Here is a 21,079-nt window from a genome sequence, read left to right as displayed (position 1 = left end):
CCCCCTATAAAATGTCAAGATAAAGTCAAGTAGGTATTTGTGGGGATAAGCTGTCTACAAAGCTCTCTACTGTTTACTAACACAATTTGGTCTGAAAACCCTTCACCCAAACACCACAAGTGTTCCCCTCCCCTCCCCGCAAGTGCATATCCAACAGGGAAAAGATCGCACATCTGGGATCATAAGACACTCTGGGTGCTGAGATGCCCAAACTTTGGTAGTCAGGTGAACCATTCCATAAAACCGATACTTACTGTATCCCATTCCCTGAACAAAGTATTTGAATGCTTCTGCAAGCTTGGCAGGCTGCAAAAGAAAGTATTATTGTATGCAGTGCTCAGCAAGTTAGTTTCATTACAATGTTATATACACACACCATAGGTGCCCTGTGTGAATAGGGACATCTTAAATATTCTCTGGGTTCTACTGACCATCCAAAATTTTCACTTACATGAGAAAATGACACCATTCCTCTCCCTAGTCTGTTCCCCTGCCCCATTATTCTACCAAACGGACATGTGCATTTGAGAATGAGATTTCCAGAGAAGTGGCTACAAGTGGTCTAAGCCTGGCCCAAACTGCTCATGCAGTTACTGAGGCAGATGAGCCAAAGTAAAACAACTGGCCTCTCAAAATATGCAAGTGTTGGTAATTCAGCAATTCCAAATCAGTAGAGAGCAAATGCAGGTAGTCAGGGCTGATAGGTATGTTTATAGGGCAAAAGCGCTCAGCGGGAATACACAAGCACAGCCACATGTGACTGATTTTTGCAATAGAGGCACTATTTTTCTGTGCTGCTGACACAGTGGCCAAATAAGTCTCAACCTCAATTACTGACCATGCAATTATTGCGTATATTTGTTATAATTTTATCTGAATCAGTTCAGGGAATGGACTCTATCAGAAGAGCAATGCACATATTCCTTTGTGGCTTTAAAAAGCCTTTTCCCCCATCCCACTGTAAGAGCACACACTGCCTGTACAGGGATTTCTCAGCTGCAGGTAATCACAAATTAATTTTTTTCCTTAAGTTACATTATATTGTTTAGAAATCTGTTTAGAAAACATCACATCCTAAAGCTGATTTACAGGGCAGCTGTTTTAGCAAAGCAACACTGGAGCATAGGTAAATTTTAACTTTCCCAGACTGGTTTTACTAGCAGCCTTGGAATTTAGGCATGAATATATTTCAGCAACTCCAGTTCATTCTCAGTCAGGCTGGGTCAGTGTATGCAAGAACATAGCATTGTTATTTCCTGCCTCCCACTTTCCTGACCTACACTATAAATAGCCCAAATAAGTATATATTTTTAACACACTAGTGCTCAAGCCTTAATCCATGTTAGCTTAGTAGATAGGCATAAAATAATACTTCTGCATTCCCACCTCAGACCTTTACTTGGTTAAGACATAATTAGTGGAAATAATATCCCCTCCCAATCTTAATTTTGCACTTCATTGGTCTTTAAGAAAAAAGAAAGCTCAGATGACCGACTGACATCATTATTCGTGAAATCATAACCATCCTTTTGGCTGACATTCGGGAACAGCCAGTACCCTACAGGAGAACATTCATTTGTTGCAGTCTGACATGCTGCAGAACAGGATTAGTAGGATTTCCATCAGCCAAATCCTACCTGGGAAACTTGAGGGAGCCCACCGCAGTCAGCCATCTGAAATGGGGACAAGAGCCGCCAGTTAGTATAATGCCAGAGGAACTCATTTATGCTCAGGTTCTATTAAAATGACCATTTTAGCTATCTGGCAGAAAAACAATTCCTTTTGTTGTGTGAGTAACATACATGTTGAAGGCAAACCAAGCGGTTAGACTTTTACAAAAGCTTTATAAAAGCTACAACTGCATCCCAGAAAACTCAAGTGTCTTGATCCTCAGGCAAAACATCAGCTGGAGCTACAAATAAATGTTTTTTGCTAGGCAGTAATTACCAGTTTCTTAGAAATTAGGTTATTAGTCCTGGTTTCAAGTTCAGCTCTGAATTACAATAACATGACTCAGTATTGACCTGAATGACAAACGGGAGAGAGAGAACACACACCTAAACCTCAGAGGTGAGAGGGAAAACCAATTTGCTGAGATTGCGGATGGCAAGCATCAGCCTGACTCACCAAGGGAAGCAGGGAAAGCCAAATTAGAAAAGCTATCTTGAGTGCACGCAATATTTTTGGAGCACTTCATTTTTCCTGCCACTCCACCCCTCAAAGCAAACCCAACAAAAACAGTCCTGTTCCAAAGAACACCACAAGCCAAAAACAGTTGAGCTGTGAATTACAGGAAACCCCAAATCCTATCTAGGATTAGTTAGCTGCAAAACAGGCCTGTAGCAGGATCTGGCATCAGTTGTATCCCTGGACTGAGCAAAGGCTGGCCACTGATAGAGGATCTGAGAGTCAGATTTTTTTCTTAGGGTGAGTCTGCCACATGATAGGTCAGCAGGGCATCTCCTCAACATTAGGAGGAAAAAAGCATTTAAAATAATAATTGTTTATAATAATTTTCACTGGCCATTTCAAGAGAGATACAGTAAAAGTTCCCAGCAGAAGCATGACCAAGCTTGTTTCACCGTTTGCGTGCTATTACACTCATTGCATTTTACTCCACCAGCAACAAGCTGAAGATCGCACCCGTACTCTGAATGCCAAGTATCAGCAAAAGCCTTTGCACAACGCTTTGCTGTTTGGAAGAGCATTTTATCAAGTTTTTGGAAAATAAGAGAGTCACTTCCAACAGTAAGATGTCCTGGACTGTGTCCACATAAAAGGCAGGATGACAAAACTGTGGCTGATAGATCAGCTGTCTGACACTACTGTTGAGGGACGGGCAAGCACAGGTACAGAAGGAATCTGTTTGCACTTCCACTCTGCTGATGGCTTTTTTCAAACCTTTCCAAACACCTCAAAAATCAACTTTGCCAGCTCTAGTCAAATTCATTATGGGTATGTGAAATACTGAATGTTTCAAGCCTCACCCCTAGTGCTTTAAAATGGAGGAGCTGAGAAATTCCCTGCTGTTAACCTTGACAAGAAGCCCCTAGTCCGGTTTATCCCACTAAAATAGTCTTGCCCTGAAGGAACTGCCCTTCCACATCAGAACTGGATTCTCACTATATTATCTGTGCTGCACTACATTGGGGTGGTCCTGCTTTTTTAGTTATTCCAGCTGATTTAAATGAGGGAAATGTTTATTTTAAGAAAACAGCTTTTGTTATTACCTTCAGAAGTGTGGTCCTTGTTGGGTCCAGCTTAGAGTTGCATTCAACCTATATTAAAGAACAGCAGCATAAGGCATTATACACAAGATTTCAGCTATGAACTGCTGGATGAAAACAGATTAAATACCCAATTTAGTCTGTATTTAGCCAGAAAACAAGGTATCTCAGGCTTCTTCACAAAGACTGTATGCATACATATATACATCTTTAAACCCAAGTAGGTAGTTCACATTTCTGACTGTATTCTTTTCCATCTACAAATCCATTAGTTGGGAATTCGAGGTTTTATCTGTTTCTGGGACTCCAATGGCAACAAGTGTTGTTTATCTTGTGATTTGGGGTCACCTGGTAGCGGCCCAAGTAGTGAGCAGCCATATGGCCACCGGCCAGCAGACTGGGCATGCCCGTTAAGGCATAACATTTGAAGTCACCCAGTCATCTGGGGCGAGTTAGAATAGTCAAAAAGCAGCTCTTCAATTCCATAGTGACCAAGGGCAGAGCTCCAACACCACAGAACAGGCTAAAGTACCAGCAGCAGATTCCTCTCTAAAGGAAAATATTTGCGGCTCACTGGAACTGCTGTGGCGATTGTTCCTAACGCAGTAGCTATTAAATAATGGTGCACAGACAGAGGGGACAAACAGTGAGGAATTAATGGCAGCTCTCCCACAGTTTGAAAGAGGAGAGCCAGCTGGGCTGGATCGATAGCCAGCGAGGTTGCTGCGCGGGCATGAGCTCTGCTGGCCTCACGCAGCTTCTTGGCTCGCCTGCCCATTGGCACAGCAGCGAAGACAGCTCGATATACCCACCACGGCGTCCACTGCCGGGGAACTGTCGCCAACCACCAGGAGGACGGGGCATCTGCAAGGAAGCACACAAAAGCAGTATTATCTCTGTGACCCGGGCCAGACTTGCCCTAAGCTGCATTTTGTGTTGCTGGAAGGTTGAGACAGTTAAATCATTTTCACACACTTGTTTTGTATTTCAGACACCTTAAATACACAACAAATCTACTCTATTAGCTGCAGATCTACTGACACGTTCTGATACCTTGCATGAGAACCTCTCCTTTTCCCCACCTCATAGCAATTCACAGTGCTCTTATTCCTTCTTTTAAAAGAAACTCAATGTGGGCATCAGCATCAAAGTCTCACCCCAGCCTTTAGAGCTCCAAGTTTTGGACCTGTCATCAAATTTCAACCAGACTGGCAAAAGAGTAGGGTCTCAAAGTCTCCTGTGTGTATGCATCAGCAGCTGAGCAGAGAAGGACTTGACAACTGTTTCATTGTACAAGCTGCAGCATAACTGAAAAGCTATTAGCAGAAGATTTGGTAGATACTCATTCTCATTTAAGGTTTGTTTGGGTTTTTCTTAATTGGTTTTGTTCTCTTCACTGCATAGGCATGGCTTAAGTGCATTCTATAGTGCAAGCTATAGTTTCCATTAAACTAGGACTTATTTCCAAGTGAAGTTAGGTACATCTATTTTTCAAGTAATTACTCTGTAAGCCCAAGTTTGCAGAAAGTGACAGGAACTACTTAGCTTTCTATTTCAGCTAATGTGACTCTGAAGTTTGAAGAAGGGAAGTCATCCTAATGGTAGTCCCTGGCTTGCAGTAACCTTTTATCTCCTAGGCAAAGTTACAAGATCCTTTTCTAGCACATAAGCACATTCAGCTACAGCTCTGCAATGCATATGCGCATATGCTGTGTACCCACGCATCACACCTCTTAGCTCACATCGTGTACAGGTGAACCGGTTAGGAAAGAAAATACTTACTGAAGGGTGACAACATTTATTCCGGGAACAGGACGCTCAATCTCCAGGTCTCGCCGACTAAAAAAAATTGAGAGGACAAAGGCTCTTGATACCCTGAAATTTTACATATACTTCCACATTCTTCTAGTTAAGAGAAAGCACAGACACTCAAATAGGTTAATTTAATCTGATACATGTTGTAGCCTCAACAACTGATGGAGAACCACTTTAGCATGAAGTATCTATGTCTTAGTTCAGTCCCGGTGTACCATTTATCTCCCCACAAATGCACAAGGTCCTTCTCCCATAAGCAAACTACCCGAGATCCTTAAAGGCACTGTCAAGCAGAACTTTATACTGGGGGTTACACAAATAACCCCACCACACAAGTAAAATTGCCTCTAAGTGCTGGACAGCCTCTTAAAACAGTTTCCAGTTAGAGATCAGGTAAATGTATTTACCTGTTATAAGAGTTGACAAAGAGATGAAGGTTGGTTTGATTCATATCGTTAATAATATGCTGACGGTAAGTATGGATCAGGTCATGGTTGTTGTGAATCTCTTCCTACAGTGGAGAGAGAATCGTTCAGAATAGGGGCTATTTTCTGGAAGGATCTGAAGACATGGCACAGCAGTCATGTATCAAACGTGTATCTACGCAACAGGAGTGCTCCCTTGGGAAGGGACAACTGGCACCCAGTGGTGTCACACAGAATTAACATTAGCCTCCAGCTGCAGTACCACGTTTTTTCCTTTAAAACTTCAGTATGTCGTGTCAAGATCTTACAATTGAAAAACATGTCTTGTAGTGCAGACGGTTACAGTCAGACAAATGTTTTAAAACAGAAAAAAAAAAGATTAAGGGTAAGAAGCTCAATAAGTGTTTCCAGAGTAAAGCAGATGTCGAAAGCTTACGAACATATGTATTGTGGAACTCAATTTCACAACTGTAAAAAACTAAGCTTCAAGGACTTCAATCATTAACATTTTCAAACAGTTTGGTTCTAAAGTCTTTATAGATTAGTTCCTTTTTCTGCTGGAATGGAGTTTTCCATTCCATTTGCTAACAGTTTCAAGCACAGCAAAGCAGCCTCAGAAAACAGTATAGCACTTTCCATTAAAGCAGGCTTGCACTGAAGAGCGCCATTAGTACTAATAACCAGCTTTCCCAGAGCTGCAAGTATACTATGGTATAAAAAAAATAAAATCTATGGGGTAATTCTGCTGAGAACATGAGCACATATGATGCTTTATTAAGTGTTGTCTGTCTAAACAGGGAGCTGCTCGTACTAGAGTTGTCATGACTGAGATGCACTTGAGTCGTCGTGACACAGCAAGCCCCACGGCAGCATTCCACCTCCAAAATATTGGAAACACAAGTATGAATCCTATCTCGCAGTTTAGCTCTGTACTTTGTTGTTTAAGCCACCCCCCAGCCCCAGGAGACAGATGACTGAGTAGCTCAGGGCAATCTTTGAAACATCCTTACCTTTCCAAAAAGATGTGAAATGACCATGTCTGGTAAAGCATTTGTCCAACCTGAAATCTGAACAGCAAGATTATTTAAGTATCTGATATTAAAACAATCCTTGAGCAATTGAAACCTTCCTATTGCTCATAAGTAGACCAATAGGTGTTTCTTGCCTGTCCTTATATGTACAGTATCCTGGACTGGTACTTTCCTCCCTCAATCCAACCGAAACACCATTAGGGGTTGTTTGCATTTGAGTCATTCTCATAAGATGTCTTTACTAATGCAGATATTTAGGGAACACACTACTAGTGGCATAGGTATATATGGAATCCCTGCAAGAACGGCAAGCAGACCTGCCAGATGGGTGTCATTGAACCTCACTGCCCAATCTCCTCCACATTGACCGTAACAATCCACACTGACGATATGTTGGAGCTGGTACCCAAAGCTCATGTCCCAGAGTATGTGCTCTTGCTTTGGAAGGACAGAAGGATACAGGGCACCTACTGTACTCCTAAGGTCAGCAACATTTAGGAGAGAAGGCAGGCAGAGACACAGGTATAGAAGAATTTCAATTACAGTGAGATATTGGGTGAGAGAATCCAAATAGGTCAGTGGTACATCTCAATGTAGAGCAGTTGCTAAATATACTTCTAGATTAAACTTACCAAAATAAACTAGTATGCAAAATTATTTTTTAAAAAAGTAGTTACTAAGCATTGAAAGACTGTTATATCCCAGCTCTGGAAAGTTTCTCCTAGTATAAGGTTGTCATTACATTTAATATCACCCTAGACACTTACAATGAGTTGACTCCATGTGGTTAAAAGATGATACATTAATTAATGTACTTTCAGAGTGTTTATAACAACTGCCATTCACTTAAACATGACCTTGAATGACACAATCCAACAGTTTACCCTGAAAAATGTTTTAGCAGGTGAAATCTGAGTGACATGTAATGTAACATTTATACTTATTTATATGTACTGGTTCCAGGAAGATTTTTGAAACGAACTCTCGGTGCCTGTTTTTCTACATTGCAATATTTCTTACAACTACAAAAGAATACGGCTAACAGGAGCTTCTTTGTATGTGAACATTTTCACTTAAAAGCCTGGTTGTATGGACAATCTGTCCACAGTTACCATAGCTAACGCCCTTTTCTAAGTCTTTTTGGCATCTAAGACTCAGCTAGATGATTGAAACCTGGAAAATGTTGTTCTGAACAATTTTCTGTTCTCTAGTTCACATTTTGGACTGTGCTGGTAAACAAAGCCATGGACAAGAAAGAACTGAATGTTACACTACACTTGAAGTTTACTTGAAAAAAGTTGTTTCCAAAACTACCCTGTGTCCAGGTTAAGCTAGGTTTTTCCCAGCAGTTACTAGCTCTTACGAATTGTCCACACCCAGCAGCTCCATTATACCACGGGTACCCGTTTCCTAGAAGTACTTATTTCTATCACTAGCCCTACAGGAGGTACGTTTGCAAATGTAAGAATAACCCCCCAAAGGAATTAGCCTGGGATATCTTGTGTCTGCAGCCATGCCTTGACACACAAGCTTGCTTAACTCCTCATGCCTGATAGAACAATAAATCTTACTGTGAGACTAACTGGAAAATGTTTACCTTAGTTGCTGCCCAGTCCATCCAACCTTCAGCACAAGGGTTTACATTAATGAGAACTAATCCCTCCACCATATCTGCATGGTTTAACTGCAAAAAAAAAAGATTTAAGATTCATTGCGTATCCTTTGCAACTTAACAGTCAGCATAAAATTTAAATTAGCAAATTATCTCCTGGGGAGGAAGGTGGTGGGTCTAGTTTTGTCTTGCACAAGACAAGCGTATGTATGGAAAAAAATGTTTCATTAAATCAATTCAACTGAGCAGCTGGAGAACATTAAGACTTTTCTTCTTCTCCACCCTCAGTTTAAATAGAGAACTCCCATTAAAAAAACCTTCTGCAAATTAACTGGGTAGAGCCCAGGCCTTAAAATGGAAAATCTAGGTCTTCTGGATTAGCTATCCCGCAGATTACGGTATTTCACTTAAAAGCCTAACTGCTTACTTAATTGGGCACGGCAGAGTATGAATTCTCTGCACACGCTATGGGGACAGCAACACATCAGGAAAATGAGGTTCAAGGCTTTAGGGTATCTGCACAAAACTTACAGCAAATCTGGTTAAGATGTAGGCACCAGCTCCAGTTCCCATTCCTATAACGGTCTTCAGCCTGCACAGCAATAAAACGGAAGAGACAAATGAGTAAGACAGCACCAAAAATAAACAACCCCTCATCAGCAGCCTTCCTCTTTCACATGCCAGCATGTATCTATGCAGCACGGGTTGCAGCTCAGGCAAACCATGGACCCTCAATGCCACCAGACCCAGTAAGAAGCTCAACGTAGCAACTGGTTTGTTTCTGGCAGATCTGCAGGACATTGGTTCTCACGCGTTGCAGGGCGGCAGCAATTCTCACTTATCTTTAAGTCGATACATTGAGCAACCATAGCATCATTCTGATCCTGGAAGGAAGTGGTTAGTTTCTGCCAGAAAAAGTTATAAGATTCAGTCCTGAAATCTGCAACCTAAATACAAAGCTCCCCCCTCCCCAGCCCCCTCTGCCCTCCCCAGCACAGCTATCCAACTGGGACACCGATTCCTCCCTAACAGGGGGCTGGCAGGGAAACCTCTCAGGCCATCCAGCCACTGGGGTGATTAAGTTTAAACTTCATAAGCAAACAGGGCAGAGACAAACCAAATATTTGCATTAACTGAAATTGGTTTTAAAGCATCGCCTTCAAGGTCTTGGAAAATACACAGAAAGGAAGACTAGACAAAACCACTCAGAAAAACAGGTTATACAATGCTTTTCGGAAAATACCTGAGGACAGTTTTCATTCTCATTAGCAATATTAAATCAAGGCTCCGTAAATACACTTTAATTGATTTTCAAGGTACTGACATTATGTAAGCATATTTTTTCAGTGCAAGAGCAGAATTGGCAACCCTGTGCCTTACGTTAGGCATTTCAAAAAACACACCTCAAGAATGCGGTGAGGTAAGCTGGTCCAAGGTACTGTAAGAGCTGGTTACAACAGCTGAACAATGTCTTCAGTGGGGTGCTGGTTTGAGACTAAAACCCCTGCCAGCAGTCCAGCCTCTCTGTTCTCCACGGCTGCCTAACCCTGAATGCCAGGTTTTCTCTGTTTAGTCTGAAAACCCCTTGGAGGTGCCTACCTGCAATCTTCACTGTGGACCAGCATACCAACTCTGCAGAGAGTACCTTTCTCAGCTACAGCTCCTGCTAAAGCTAAGCTTTAAGGGAGGACACACACCTAAACTTGGTGCAGGCAGACAGAGCAACACTGCCCCCAGGTCCTTCAACATCGGCAATCTGGCATCTGCACTTGGTAGCAGAAGAGACTTAAGGAGGTGGGACTGACCTCTTAAGACACTCAAGCCACAGAAACAAAACAGTAAGTGTCTTCAGATGGGACCGTGTTTTTATTCTGCTAACCACACAGGAAAGTGTGGGTTGTTACAGCGGGAAGAACAGATTGTCTGTGCCCTGCCCCTGTGAGGACGATGCATAGAAAATACTGGAGGAAGCCTCTAAATTAGGCACATGGGATTTCACTCAAAGTTGCTTCCTGTTTAAAAATAAACAGCCGTTTCAAAAAAGGCCAAAAAGTAAGCTCTTTCAGAAACAAAGGCAAAAGTGAGCCATCTATAACAGAGACATTAAAGAACAGCCACAACCATAATTCTAGCAAACAAAATGCCAGATAGACTGACGTTTCAGGGGCAGCATGGGCAAATATCTGCTCTGCCCTGCTCTTTTGGTGTGCCAGAGAGAATGAGGAAAATAAGTAAATAATTCTGCACTCACCCGAACTGTTTCAGGATGCCGGGAAGCATTTCGGCCAGCTGATCCATGGAGGGATACACGTACCTACAACAAATACGTGTTTGTGGAGTTACTATACCGCTTTCAGCGGAGTAGGCTGGGATATTTAGAGACACAGCAGTCACTGTAGATTTAATACTAAATGTGCTCAGTACTAGATCATTGACAGTATGAGCTGAATTTAAATTAGGAGCGAGCACAAGTAATTTAGCAGAAATATGAGCATAATCTATACAGTACTTCATGTGAGTTACAGGATGATAGGTGTCTGGTCCAGCTGAGAGCAAAACAGACCCTAATGAATCTCCTCCAAGAAAAGTTAACACTTAAAACCTGTGAAAAAGTTTGAACTTGAGAGTTTCCAACCACATTCACTGCATTTGTACTGCTGGTCCACTGCAAAAAAGTTTCCGTGTTGCAGAATCACAGATTACAGCAATGAGATCTAGTTCTTTGGCAAATGATTTGCATGCATGTTTTCAGGGAGACAAAGATTACCATAGGATAAATGAGGACAGCTTTTTATTAACAGAGATGGAGAAAATGAAGGCATAGGAAGGACTCTGAAGCTGCTGCAGAAGTTCAATAAAAACAGCTGCCAGTTAATGCTCCTGGTCTTCTGCAGAGTAGAAACAAAATTTTGAGGGAAGGAAATTCTGAGCAAAATCTCAACTGAGCATCACATGGAAAAAAATTGACCCAAAGTAGCTGGAGAACATCTGCCTAGGAGGTATCCAAATCTCTACTTCCCATCAGGACTACACTTAATTATTCTCTAGTTTAGTCTCCAAAATAAAATGAAAGAAAAAGCCAAACAGTGCAAAATTACTTTAAATTATTTTCTTCAATTTTCTTGCTGGGAAACTAAACCTCGTCATGACAAGATCTAGTGTCACAGCAACAGCTATGACTTTTACCCTGAGCAGGCCGGTCTCCCAGCTGGAGGGGAGCTCACAGCTTCTTGTGCTGTCATCATGATGTTATTAAGCAGTAGTCTTCTCTAGAATACATCATGATAGCTGCCCTATGCAGCTGACAACTCAGAAGTGTTAATGCTTGTTCAGGACATGAAGGTTAAGACACTTAAAAGCTTGTGATTCAAACTAACAAAGAGGGGTGACTGGAACGGCTTTGTAGGCTGCTCTGGTAGACAACTGGGCTATTGCAGTTAACACTAGCTGAGAACCTGGCCCATCGCGACCTCCTCAGCATCAGATCAGCTTAAAAATTAAGAAGGGAAATAGACTTGCTCATGCAATAAGTGTACGTATAATCTCCTTAATACCTAGTTCTTACAGAACAACTGTTCCTTGCCTTGTACCCTCCCCTTGGCATGTTGGCTGCTCCCTTCCCCAACCAAGCTGATTCCTATCCAAGGGGCATCCTAAGGCAAACCTGTCTCATTTGAACTAAATGGGACAAGCATTTTGGCAGAGACAGTGCTCATGGCACACAAGGTTTCCAAGAGTTACAGCATCATACATGATACCTGGTCAGGAGTACACAGCTACCTATGGTATTCTGTGGGGCTACATCACTTTGTTAGTGTCCAACAGCTTGGTTTTTCCAGGTAGGTTATCAAGTCTACTATCAGTATCTACCATGCTGCCATTTAACAAAAGACATAGATCTAGGAAAGACAGCATACAGTGGCTAATGCCCATCTTGTTTATAGTAACCATTTAGTTTATTTGTATTCAGGAATGTCATCACAAAACAAGGTAACTTGGTATTTAAATTGACAGATGTAGACATTGGTCAAGGAACTGCTTTACAAGCAGTCTAGTTATCAGATATAAACCAAAATTACAACCCCAAAGTCTAGCGTGAACCGGCACAGCAGAGCTCACAGAGCTCCTGTACCTTAGAAATCCAGTGTCAGCATTTAAACTCAAAAGTCAACTACTGTGTTTGCAGCAAGTGCTTTTTAATTAAACTGCAGATCAAGACTCTTCCCAGAAAGAGGATAACTCTGAAACCATGAGCTGTTTCCCTGACAACTCACCCAGCTTGGAAAGACGGAGCTCCATCCTGCTGACCGGGTGCATCCACATGGCAGACTGCAAAGTGCTGGGTGATTTCCTGCATATCCTCAAAGTTGAAGAGAGGATTGAAGCATGTTTTATCTTGAGAAGGAAAGAATATGGAATAATTATGCTGAGGGGAAATAGTAAGTTTGCAGCTATAATAAAATTTATTAACTTGTCCTGCAGGTTAGGGAAAGTTGGTTCAATCGGATGAGCTATGTTATAGCCTGGGAAAAGTGGCAGTCCTTTATTTCTAAGGAGGAAAGACCAGTAAAGCCCCGCTACAAAGCGACCTGTGACAGCTTGCTTTAATTCCTTGAAGCAAAAACCCCAAACAGCTCTCCTTCCTCATGGCCAGCTAAGGTTTATCCGTGTTATTTTGGTACCTCCCAGAAGCATTAGCTTGGTACACCAAAATCTGAAAAATTTAATCTTTATGCAAAGTTAAAATACTAACAAAAAGCAGTCAGGAGTATTCATCCCAGGTTTTGGCTTAGATGCAGTTATCCATTTATTTGTCCAGTCATTTTTCTTTGGATTGTCAAAACAGATGGAGGAAAAAAGTATCCAAGGCTGAGATCGTGACTTGTGCTTTTGCCCAAATATTACAAGATAAACATGACACGATCAGCTGCTGCAGGCAGCTCAAGACAAAAGCATCTTTCTGCCGTACTGATATACTCAGTGCTGTAGGATCCCACTTTGAGGGGATTTGATTTCTGATTTAAGCAATATTAATGTGGCAAGATGGTTAGCATATTTTCCTCCTGGAGTGGAAAGCATGAAGTCTGTAGCACCATCTTTGAGATGCATAAAAAATGAGTTCAATATGCTGTTTGTGTTTCTGAATGTCCTCACACTACAACAATCAAGCAAAATCATTGCAGAATATAAAACACCTTTAGTTGAAAATCAGCCTTAGGAGAATACGCAAGTTTGGGAGAAAGGTTCCTCCACTTTCAAAGGGAGAGAAAGTTCCTTAACCATAAAGATACACTAACTCGAGAAAGAAAAAAGTCTTATTCAAAGATGGGACACAGATTACGCTCTGCCCTGATCCACTGAAAATCCAAAATAAGTAAGGCAGTTCCACAAAAAACAAGCAAGAAAACAGGGTTTTGGTTTTTTTTTTCCCCTAATGTGCAACATCTGCCCCGGCAATAGCCAGAGTTCAAAGATCTACAGGTGTTTTTTACTGTTTCTTAATCAATAGATACATTTACTTGTGTGAAACAAACAGTACTGGTGAAAAGAACACATTAGAGCAGATCTGGATATCAGGTCATTATAGTCTTGGATCTGATAGATAAGAAAATAACTTCAAGTGCCTTTTATCTTAATACGGGGTAAGGACACAACGCCAGCACTCATTTCATCATCCGGATTTGATGTGTAATTCATATAAACCCACGGCAGCATAAGACTGGTTATCAGACAGGAGCCTCAGCCAAAGCACCAGCAATGTTGTTTTCAGTCCTGCTGGCAACACACCCTCAGCCAGATGTTTTTACAGCATTTACACACAGTCACTATGAGCTACCAGAGAACTTTTGCTCCTTTAAGTGAAATATTCCAATTACTTTGAGAGGAAAAAAATCTGAGAATTAAACTTGCCGTAAGAGGGGAATTAGGTACCATCTAACAAGTTGCAATGTATGTAAATGAGCAAGGACCTGGGAAAGGTTTCCCAACCATCGCTGCCTCCACACCTTTGCCTACAGCAGCAGTGTTAAGGAACCAGGCCATACTTGTGCTATTAAATAAAAAGCTACTTACGATTCAGCCCGATGTCATGGTAGGTGAGGATGGCTGGCCGGTTCCCTCTGGGAGTCCCACACATGGTGACATGGACCGAGCCATGCACAGTCTCCACATCTTGCTCCTGGCAAAGAACAGGAGGAACCTGTTAGGAGCTCGTCCAAGCGCTCCACTGAACGCCCGCTGCAGCGGGCCCGAGCACGGGCACAGGTCCTGCCCCAGCCCAGGGTCTGCCCGCAGCCCCAGGGGTCTCTGCGATTCCCGTGCTCGCACGGGCCCTTCTCCCCCTCGGCGGGGGCTCTCTGTGCTTTACACTTGGCTGTCGCTACTCCAGTCCACAGGCAGCTACAGAAGCACTTAAGCTGCTAGCTTTAACCAGATGCTGAGGGAAGAGTTTAACAGTCTTTAACTTCATTAAAAGGCAGCATAAGAAAAAAGAAAAAAGCAGTTAACTGCAGTGACACCTAAAATAACAGTTTACAACTGTTGACATTTGCAGAAGTGCAAGTGGCCAAGATAAAACTCTTGTTTTCTAGGAAAACGACTGTAACTCAAATAACTTCTGTTCCCCAAAGAAAGCAGTATGAAATAGCCTGTATTTGCCATAAAGACTTATCACACTGTGGGGCCTTGTGATTATAGTAGCCTTCCCCAATAACCATGACAGCCACATGCGTTAGCTTTATGGCTTGCTGTGTATAGACCTGAGCATAAATCCAACTGTCTGAAGTTTGCTGTAAAGCGGTATATCCACAACACCGTTGTGATTACCAGAGACACAACGCTAAGAAACATACTGCTCTTATCTGACGTAACAGGAGTTTGTACTATTTAACGTTAATCTTAAAGCTAAGGACACCTTTATTATCAAATCAAAGATCCCCTGAGTACCATCTTTTATTTACTGGATGTCTGAGTTAGATGTGACTCGGGTCATACTAACATCCACAACATACAGAACAGTTTTTTGTTTCTTCTGTACTTGAACTTCAGGTGTGTATAAACAATTTGTTGTTTTGCCAACGTGTATAAAGGGAATCACAAAACATCAGTTATTTATGACACTTATTTACAGTACCATTACACTCATAAAACAGTTAAGGCAGTGTATAGTTAGTAGCCAGGCTTAGCATTTCACCAGAATGCTTTATTTACCGCACAGGACACAGCTACCCATGTCATTCAGCACAGAGTACCGCCTGCTGCTGCCAGGCTTGCTTGACTCGCTCTGTGCAGTAATGCCCAGTGGCAAAGTCCGAGTTAAACTGAAATCTATTAAAAATTATGCTGTAGAAGTCAGGAGCATACAGCCCCTGTGAAAAGCTTTACACGGCAAAACCTAAAAGCTCTTCAGAGATCTGAGATAGTAATTTGATCTTAATCTCAGCCTCTTAATTTGATACATGGAATACACCACGCATTTTGTTGAAAATAAGGAAGCGAGGTAACACCATTCCACATTTCACCTATTTTCCTTACAATTACGTATTTACATCAATTTTAAGTTACAGTTACAGCAATGAATCCAGAGCCGCTTGTACAGCGGGCGAGCTGAACAACGCTATCTAAACTGCACTCCACTGAAACACGAATTTTCAGCTTTTATGTCTCCTTAGCGATTCATTCCTCTGCATACTCACTGCATTATTTAGCAGGTAAGCTGTATCTTCCATATCCAGCACCATCTTTAGGCAAAACAGGGTGATAAATCCAGCAAGTCAGACAGAGGACAGTAGCTGGTTTCTACTTTGTCCAAGTAGGAAACTGGGTTATATAGACAAGCTGCTACCCTGCATAGGCTTATGACTCCCATAATGCCCAGATAGAAAAACCAAAACAGACTAATTCATGAGGACGTCATTCTTAAATAGGATTTGAGTCAGGTTTGACCAGGAGAAGTACTTACTCAGAGCTCAGACATCAAAGATGAACTAAGTCTCTGCCACACAATGTACAAAGTGCTAAATTTCAAACCTGGGAATTAGTAGTGTCTTTCCTGTTGCTGTTTCCATCAGATTTTTATAAGTTTAGCTTCATTTCAGGCTTTGTAATCTCAAAAGCTAGAACACCCCAAGCTTATTCTAAATTAAATCAGAAGCAAGCTCTTTCCTAAAAGCAGGACTAAAGTTTCAAGTAAGAACACAAAAGACTGGAAAAATGTAAGCCAGCATGATTCTCCACAACAACAAAAATGAGGGCTTTAAACATTTGAAATCTAGTATTTTCCAAAGTAGACAAGCAACACTTAGTCTAAATTATTCCTACATCAGTCATACAAATGTTACTTTAAGTTTCATTTTGGCAGAAAATAGGGTATTGTGGGTATATTCATTTTACAATACTCCAGAAGAGGTTTGCAGTAGCAATAGTCAGCAATTAATAACAACAGAAATTAATATTTTTCACATTCTACCTTCCTTCTGTACTTAGATAATTTTCAGTACAAAGCATAAAATCGATAGTTTGGCAACCTTAACAGCAGCAATGACAGTAAGTGATATTGTTTAACACGCTCCTGCTGAGTGTGGAATACAGAAAATGCTTCCTCCTTCAGTCAGAGACTAACAGGCACTTAATATCATCAGATTCTTATTGCTAGATCCTTCCAGGAACAGCACTGAAAACCCAGAACCGGTTTTCTCAGGAGGGACCACCTTTCAGGATTTGGGATCTTCTTTTGGGCGTGAAAGAAAAAAATCCGTTCATGGTAGATAAAGCCTGGCCCTTGAACCTGCACATCCCACTGACCTCCACAGCTAATTCTTCTGGAACTAGAAGCCTGAGTCTAGTTCAAACTCAGTGTCAACTAAAAATAGTTCAGAGGCAACAGGCAACCCTACTCTTAATTACTAGCATAAATCACAGTCAGTTTAACAATTGGTTTAATTCCTCATTATCTTCACAGTAAGACTCCCCTAATTCAAGAGGGTTGTGCTATTTTCCATCAGCATGAATTCTTAGTGACAAATACCCAAAAAGTCTCCTAAAAACCAATCCATTCCAACCAGTTTCTTTGGTGAAATCAAACCAACAACTTCACATCCCTATTGATCCTATTAAAGATCAAGAGATTTGTCTATGTGATGTAGGGATGGATGTTTTCAAATGCAGAGCACTGAAAACAGATGGCAGCACATCCCCATCAACGTCAACATTATAGTAAGAGGCTCTTCAACTGATTTGTATTAAAACACTATCTTGGAAAAAAATCCAAGGTACACTAATCCGATAGAAGGATAAAGACAAACACACCATCTGTTCGCATCTCTCACTTTAACAGAGGTGCAGTCTTATCTTAGCGCCCTAAAAACACACACAAAACTACTTTTGATACATGCGATTTAGGGAGGCTATGTTAGTTTGAAGGAGCTGATCCATTCTAAAGTTGATTTTATTTTCAGGTTAGGTGACATTTTTTTATGTTTTGTCATGAGGTTGGAGCCAGTTTGTAAGTCCATAACACAGGAGGGATCATTTGTTCCTTCCCCTCTCCATCCTGGCTCAGCAAGACATGGGTTGAAGAACATGTTTATGAACAGGTTCTCAAGTATGGGATACGCAACCAAAACACTTGAGATCTAAAAAGGAAAACCACACGCATATTGCACACTTTGCTAAAACTAATAATTTTTTATTTTAAGTAGAAGACTGCATTTCATTAAGATTATTTTAAAGCTTTCAAATACACTTAATCCTCAATTATCATCTCATACTTTTATTTAAATTTATGATATTATGCCTGTTAAATACACCTCCTTTCTCTTTTCTCAGAACCGAGGGAAAAGCTTCAGAGGTTTTAAAGAGGATTTAAATTGCTTTTGAATTGCTATGAGACAAGAAATTTAATATACTTAAAATATACTAAGTAATATGAACCTGTGTATGCTATTTTTCACTTTTTTTTTTTCCAATATCTTGAAGACTAAAAATATTTGGGCTTTTAATGTGGTATTGCAATGCTGGGTTTCAAATCCCCTTTGCCCTGAGGTTATTTAGCCTTTTCCCCCCTAGCTTTTTCTATTCTAAAATAGTTATTTCAATTAATCTTATATTCTTCTAAAACCCCAATGCTCACCTTTCCAGATATTTTTCTCTTTTTTTGTTAAGAATTTTATTTTAAGTTAGCAGTATTAATAAAAATGTTCCCCAATTGAGGTTGCGAGTTGGTTGCATTAATAAGTACGATGACTTTAGATGCAAATGTAAGTGGCTCTGCTAAGGTGAAAGCTGGTAACAAAAACTTTGGTGCAGGAACTGAAGGAGATTATTCTGATAGTGCTAACTGCACTAGGAAGAAGCCCTGGACAGAACTGGGTCACACTGCTCTGCAAAAGCACAAGACCACAATGTCCCCCATCCCTTTCCTTCACAGACCTAATAGGACAAGAGAACCCGTGTAACATGCTGCAGCGTCCCAAACTGCATCCACCAAGGCTAGTGGGAAACCCACCCCATCACACCATCAGGGCCAGCCGATTTGTCCCGTTGCAGGACGGCTCTTCCCTCCTCTTCTGCGTGCGGGAGGAGGCAGGAGAACAGAAATGGTCTTTGCATGCCGTTGGGTATAGATGGCCACGAGCCACAAATTGCAAGGGACAAACTCATCTCTGCCACCTACAGCTGTCACACAGCTGGGGAAGTTTTGCTTAGCTATTGAGAAAGCAGTCTCGGGATGGACTGCTCACTTCTGAAACACAACGCCGGGAGAATTACGTACAGTGACGAGGAGCCAGGTCTCCATCGGCTCCACCGCTACCAAGCTAAAGACTAGGCAAATACATCAAACTGGAAATATAATTAAAATATGTTTGGCATTAAGCCAACATAAAGCAGCACAGGGCACACTGCCCTGCACCAGTTTGTCATTAATTGTGCTAAAACAGGTTTGATTAGGAGCATTCCCTTCTTTGGGAGGCAGGGGACCTTCACTTATATTTTCAGGTAGGTGCCACAGACAGACGTGTAGTGCTGACTAGAGATAGTTCAGAGGTGTCAGTTCTTCCATCTCTTGTGTTGGCCGTCCCCTAGTAACTCCAGCAAAGCTTTCCTCCAGAGAAAAACCACATAAACTTCTTGCAACGTGTGCTTTTGGAAGGGCAATATTGCACTATACAGTGGTTTACTTCAAAAATGGAAAAGTATGTTTAACTCAAGCCTGTCCAAAACAGTGTGTGAAATAAGAGTTTAACTCTTTCCATACCTGAACAATTAGATATCATTTATTCTTGGAACCAACACACCTCACAGGCAGTTGCTACTTCTTCACTAGTGGCAGACAGTTATTAAATGAAGACTGCATAACTCATCCTCGAAAGGATGGAGCAAGTTGCAAGCGATACAGCGGACAGCCACGTCCTTACACAGGCACTGAAGAACGAGCTCCATCCTGCCAAGCACTGTCGCCTCCTTCCCTGGCCAGGTCCATCCTCCTCCCAACGGTGGCTCATGGGACAGGTTTTTTATTAAGTACACATGAGTTTCAGTGTCCCGAGCGACCTGGGTCCTCCAGGGCCACACATGAACTTCTCTGATGAACTAAGTAATCAAAGTTCTCTTAACAGCCCCAAACCACCTTCTTCATAAATCACAGAAGAACTTAGACACTTAGGTAGGGTACTTGTGGTTTTAAGGACCAAAGCTAAACCTCCTTTGCAGCAGCCGTTCTTAACAAAGAACAGATTGAGACTGTTCTTCCACATTTTTCCTTCCTAAACTACAACAACCAAAGATTAAACTCAAAGAAAGATCATTAAAAAAAGCAAGAGCTGGCAGAACAGGGCTAAATGACAAGAACCACTGTCTGGATTAGTGACAGTTAATCCAAAACATGGAAAAAAACCAAAAAGGCTTAGAGAATTTGATCTTGCAAGTTAAAAACAAAAATCTATATATACACACACGGTTTACAAACCAAGCAAATTTATTCCAAGAATAGAAATGAAATATGGGTCACTTCTGGATTCTTAATCAAAATACTGCAGTATTGCTGTTAGCAGACTTAATCTGGGATTCAGATTTCTTTAGAACAAGTGATCAATCTGGACGCAAACAGAAAGCTTCTCCTATGCTGTGCACAGTACTGCGGGAAGCCACAGGGTGACAGCTTTAACTTGCATTTATCAAGACTTCAGGCAGTAGATTTCATCATTAGAAAGGATGAGGGGGAAGATGGAGGATTAATGTAAACTACAGTTTTACTATAGAAGAGCCATTGAAAGATGATAAAGTGATAACTGTCTCCCTTAATTTCCAGGGAAAGACTGCTGAGTTTGTACTGGATTTTTAAACAATTTGCACAGTACTGAGTATTTTTATAAACAGGTGGAAATAAAGTGCAACATGCCACAATGTACAGAAGGGTTATTTCCACCAAGAACCTCTGCCTGCACATTCAAGAGACTACAACAATTCAATAGCTTTCCTTATTCCTGCACAATCTACCTCCCTCCCTACATCCCCTTGATAAAAATAAGGTACCCAGCAAGCCTCTCTTCTCTACACAGCTCCTTCCTGTCCTCAGGAATGAGAATTCACCATTCTTTTTGCTGAGGCAGGTAAAAGCTTACTGGTCTCCCTTCCAGTTCAACCCAGGCTGACTCCAACAGCAGGGCATCTCCTTAGTCTCAGCTTAAGAACCAGCAAGGACAAACTTCTCAGTCAGAAGCCCAAATGGCAACAATACACAAGAGGTGGTAAGAGTTCAAAGTCACCTCTCAAAGGCACAACACATGGGGAAAGTGGGAAGCCCTCATTTGATCTTGTGGTGTGCTTTCTGAACTCTTATTCTGGCTGTAAACACACATACCGAAGCTACCATCACTCTCATTAGGGGCAAAATTGATTGCTTAGCTCCTTCCGTGACTCCACAGGCTTCAAGAAACTTTTGGACACTTCCAGTGGCATAACAGAATACAT

The 21,079-nt window shown here is 41.5% G+C and overlaps 1 protein-coding gene across 2 annotated transcripts in view; it reads right to left on the bottom strand.

Moving 5' to 3' along the window:
- The window catches only part of NDRG1 (N-myc downstream regulated 1), a 40,343-nt gene that overhangs the window by 2,321 nt on the left and 16,943 nt on the right, over positions 1–21,079 (bottom strand). For both annotated transcript variants that reach the window (XM_064442053.1, XM_064442054.1), the window contains 12 exons: positions 14,183–14,288; positions 12,385–12,505; positions 10,362–10,424; positions 8,642–8,702; positions 8,096–8,182; positions 6,478–6,534; positions 5,450–5,553; positions 5,010–5,066; positions 4,040–4,091; positions 3,231–3,278; positions 1,638–1,673; positions 255–306 (listed from right to left, as the gene is read on the bottom strand). In XM_064442053.1, coding sequence (XP_064298123.1) covers positions 255–306; positions 1,638–1,673; positions 3,231–3,278; positions 4,040–4,091; positions 5,010–5,066; positions 5,450–5,553; positions 6,478–6,534; positions 8,096–8,182; positions 8,642–8,702; positions 10,362–10,424; positions 12,385–12,505; positions 14,183–14,288 — 844 coding nt within the window. The remainder of the gene's footprint in view (positions 1–254; positions 307–1,637; positions 1,674–3,230; positions 3,279–4,039; positions 4,092–5,009; positions 5,067–5,449; positions 5,554–6,477; positions 6,535–8,095; positions 8,183–8,641; positions 8,703–10,361; positions 10,425–12,384; positions 12,506–14,182; positions 14,289–21,079) is intronic.

The sequence above is a fragment of the Phalacrocorax carbo genome, chromosome 2, assembly GCF_963921805.1.
Source record: "Phalacrocorax carbo chromosome 2, bPhaCar2.1, whole genome shotgun sequence".
Lineage (NCBI taxonomy): Eukaryota > Metazoa > Chordata > Aves > Suliformes > Phalacrocoracidae > Phalacrocorax > Phalacrocorax carbo.
This window is presented reverse-complemented; position numbering and strand designations above follow the sequence as displayed.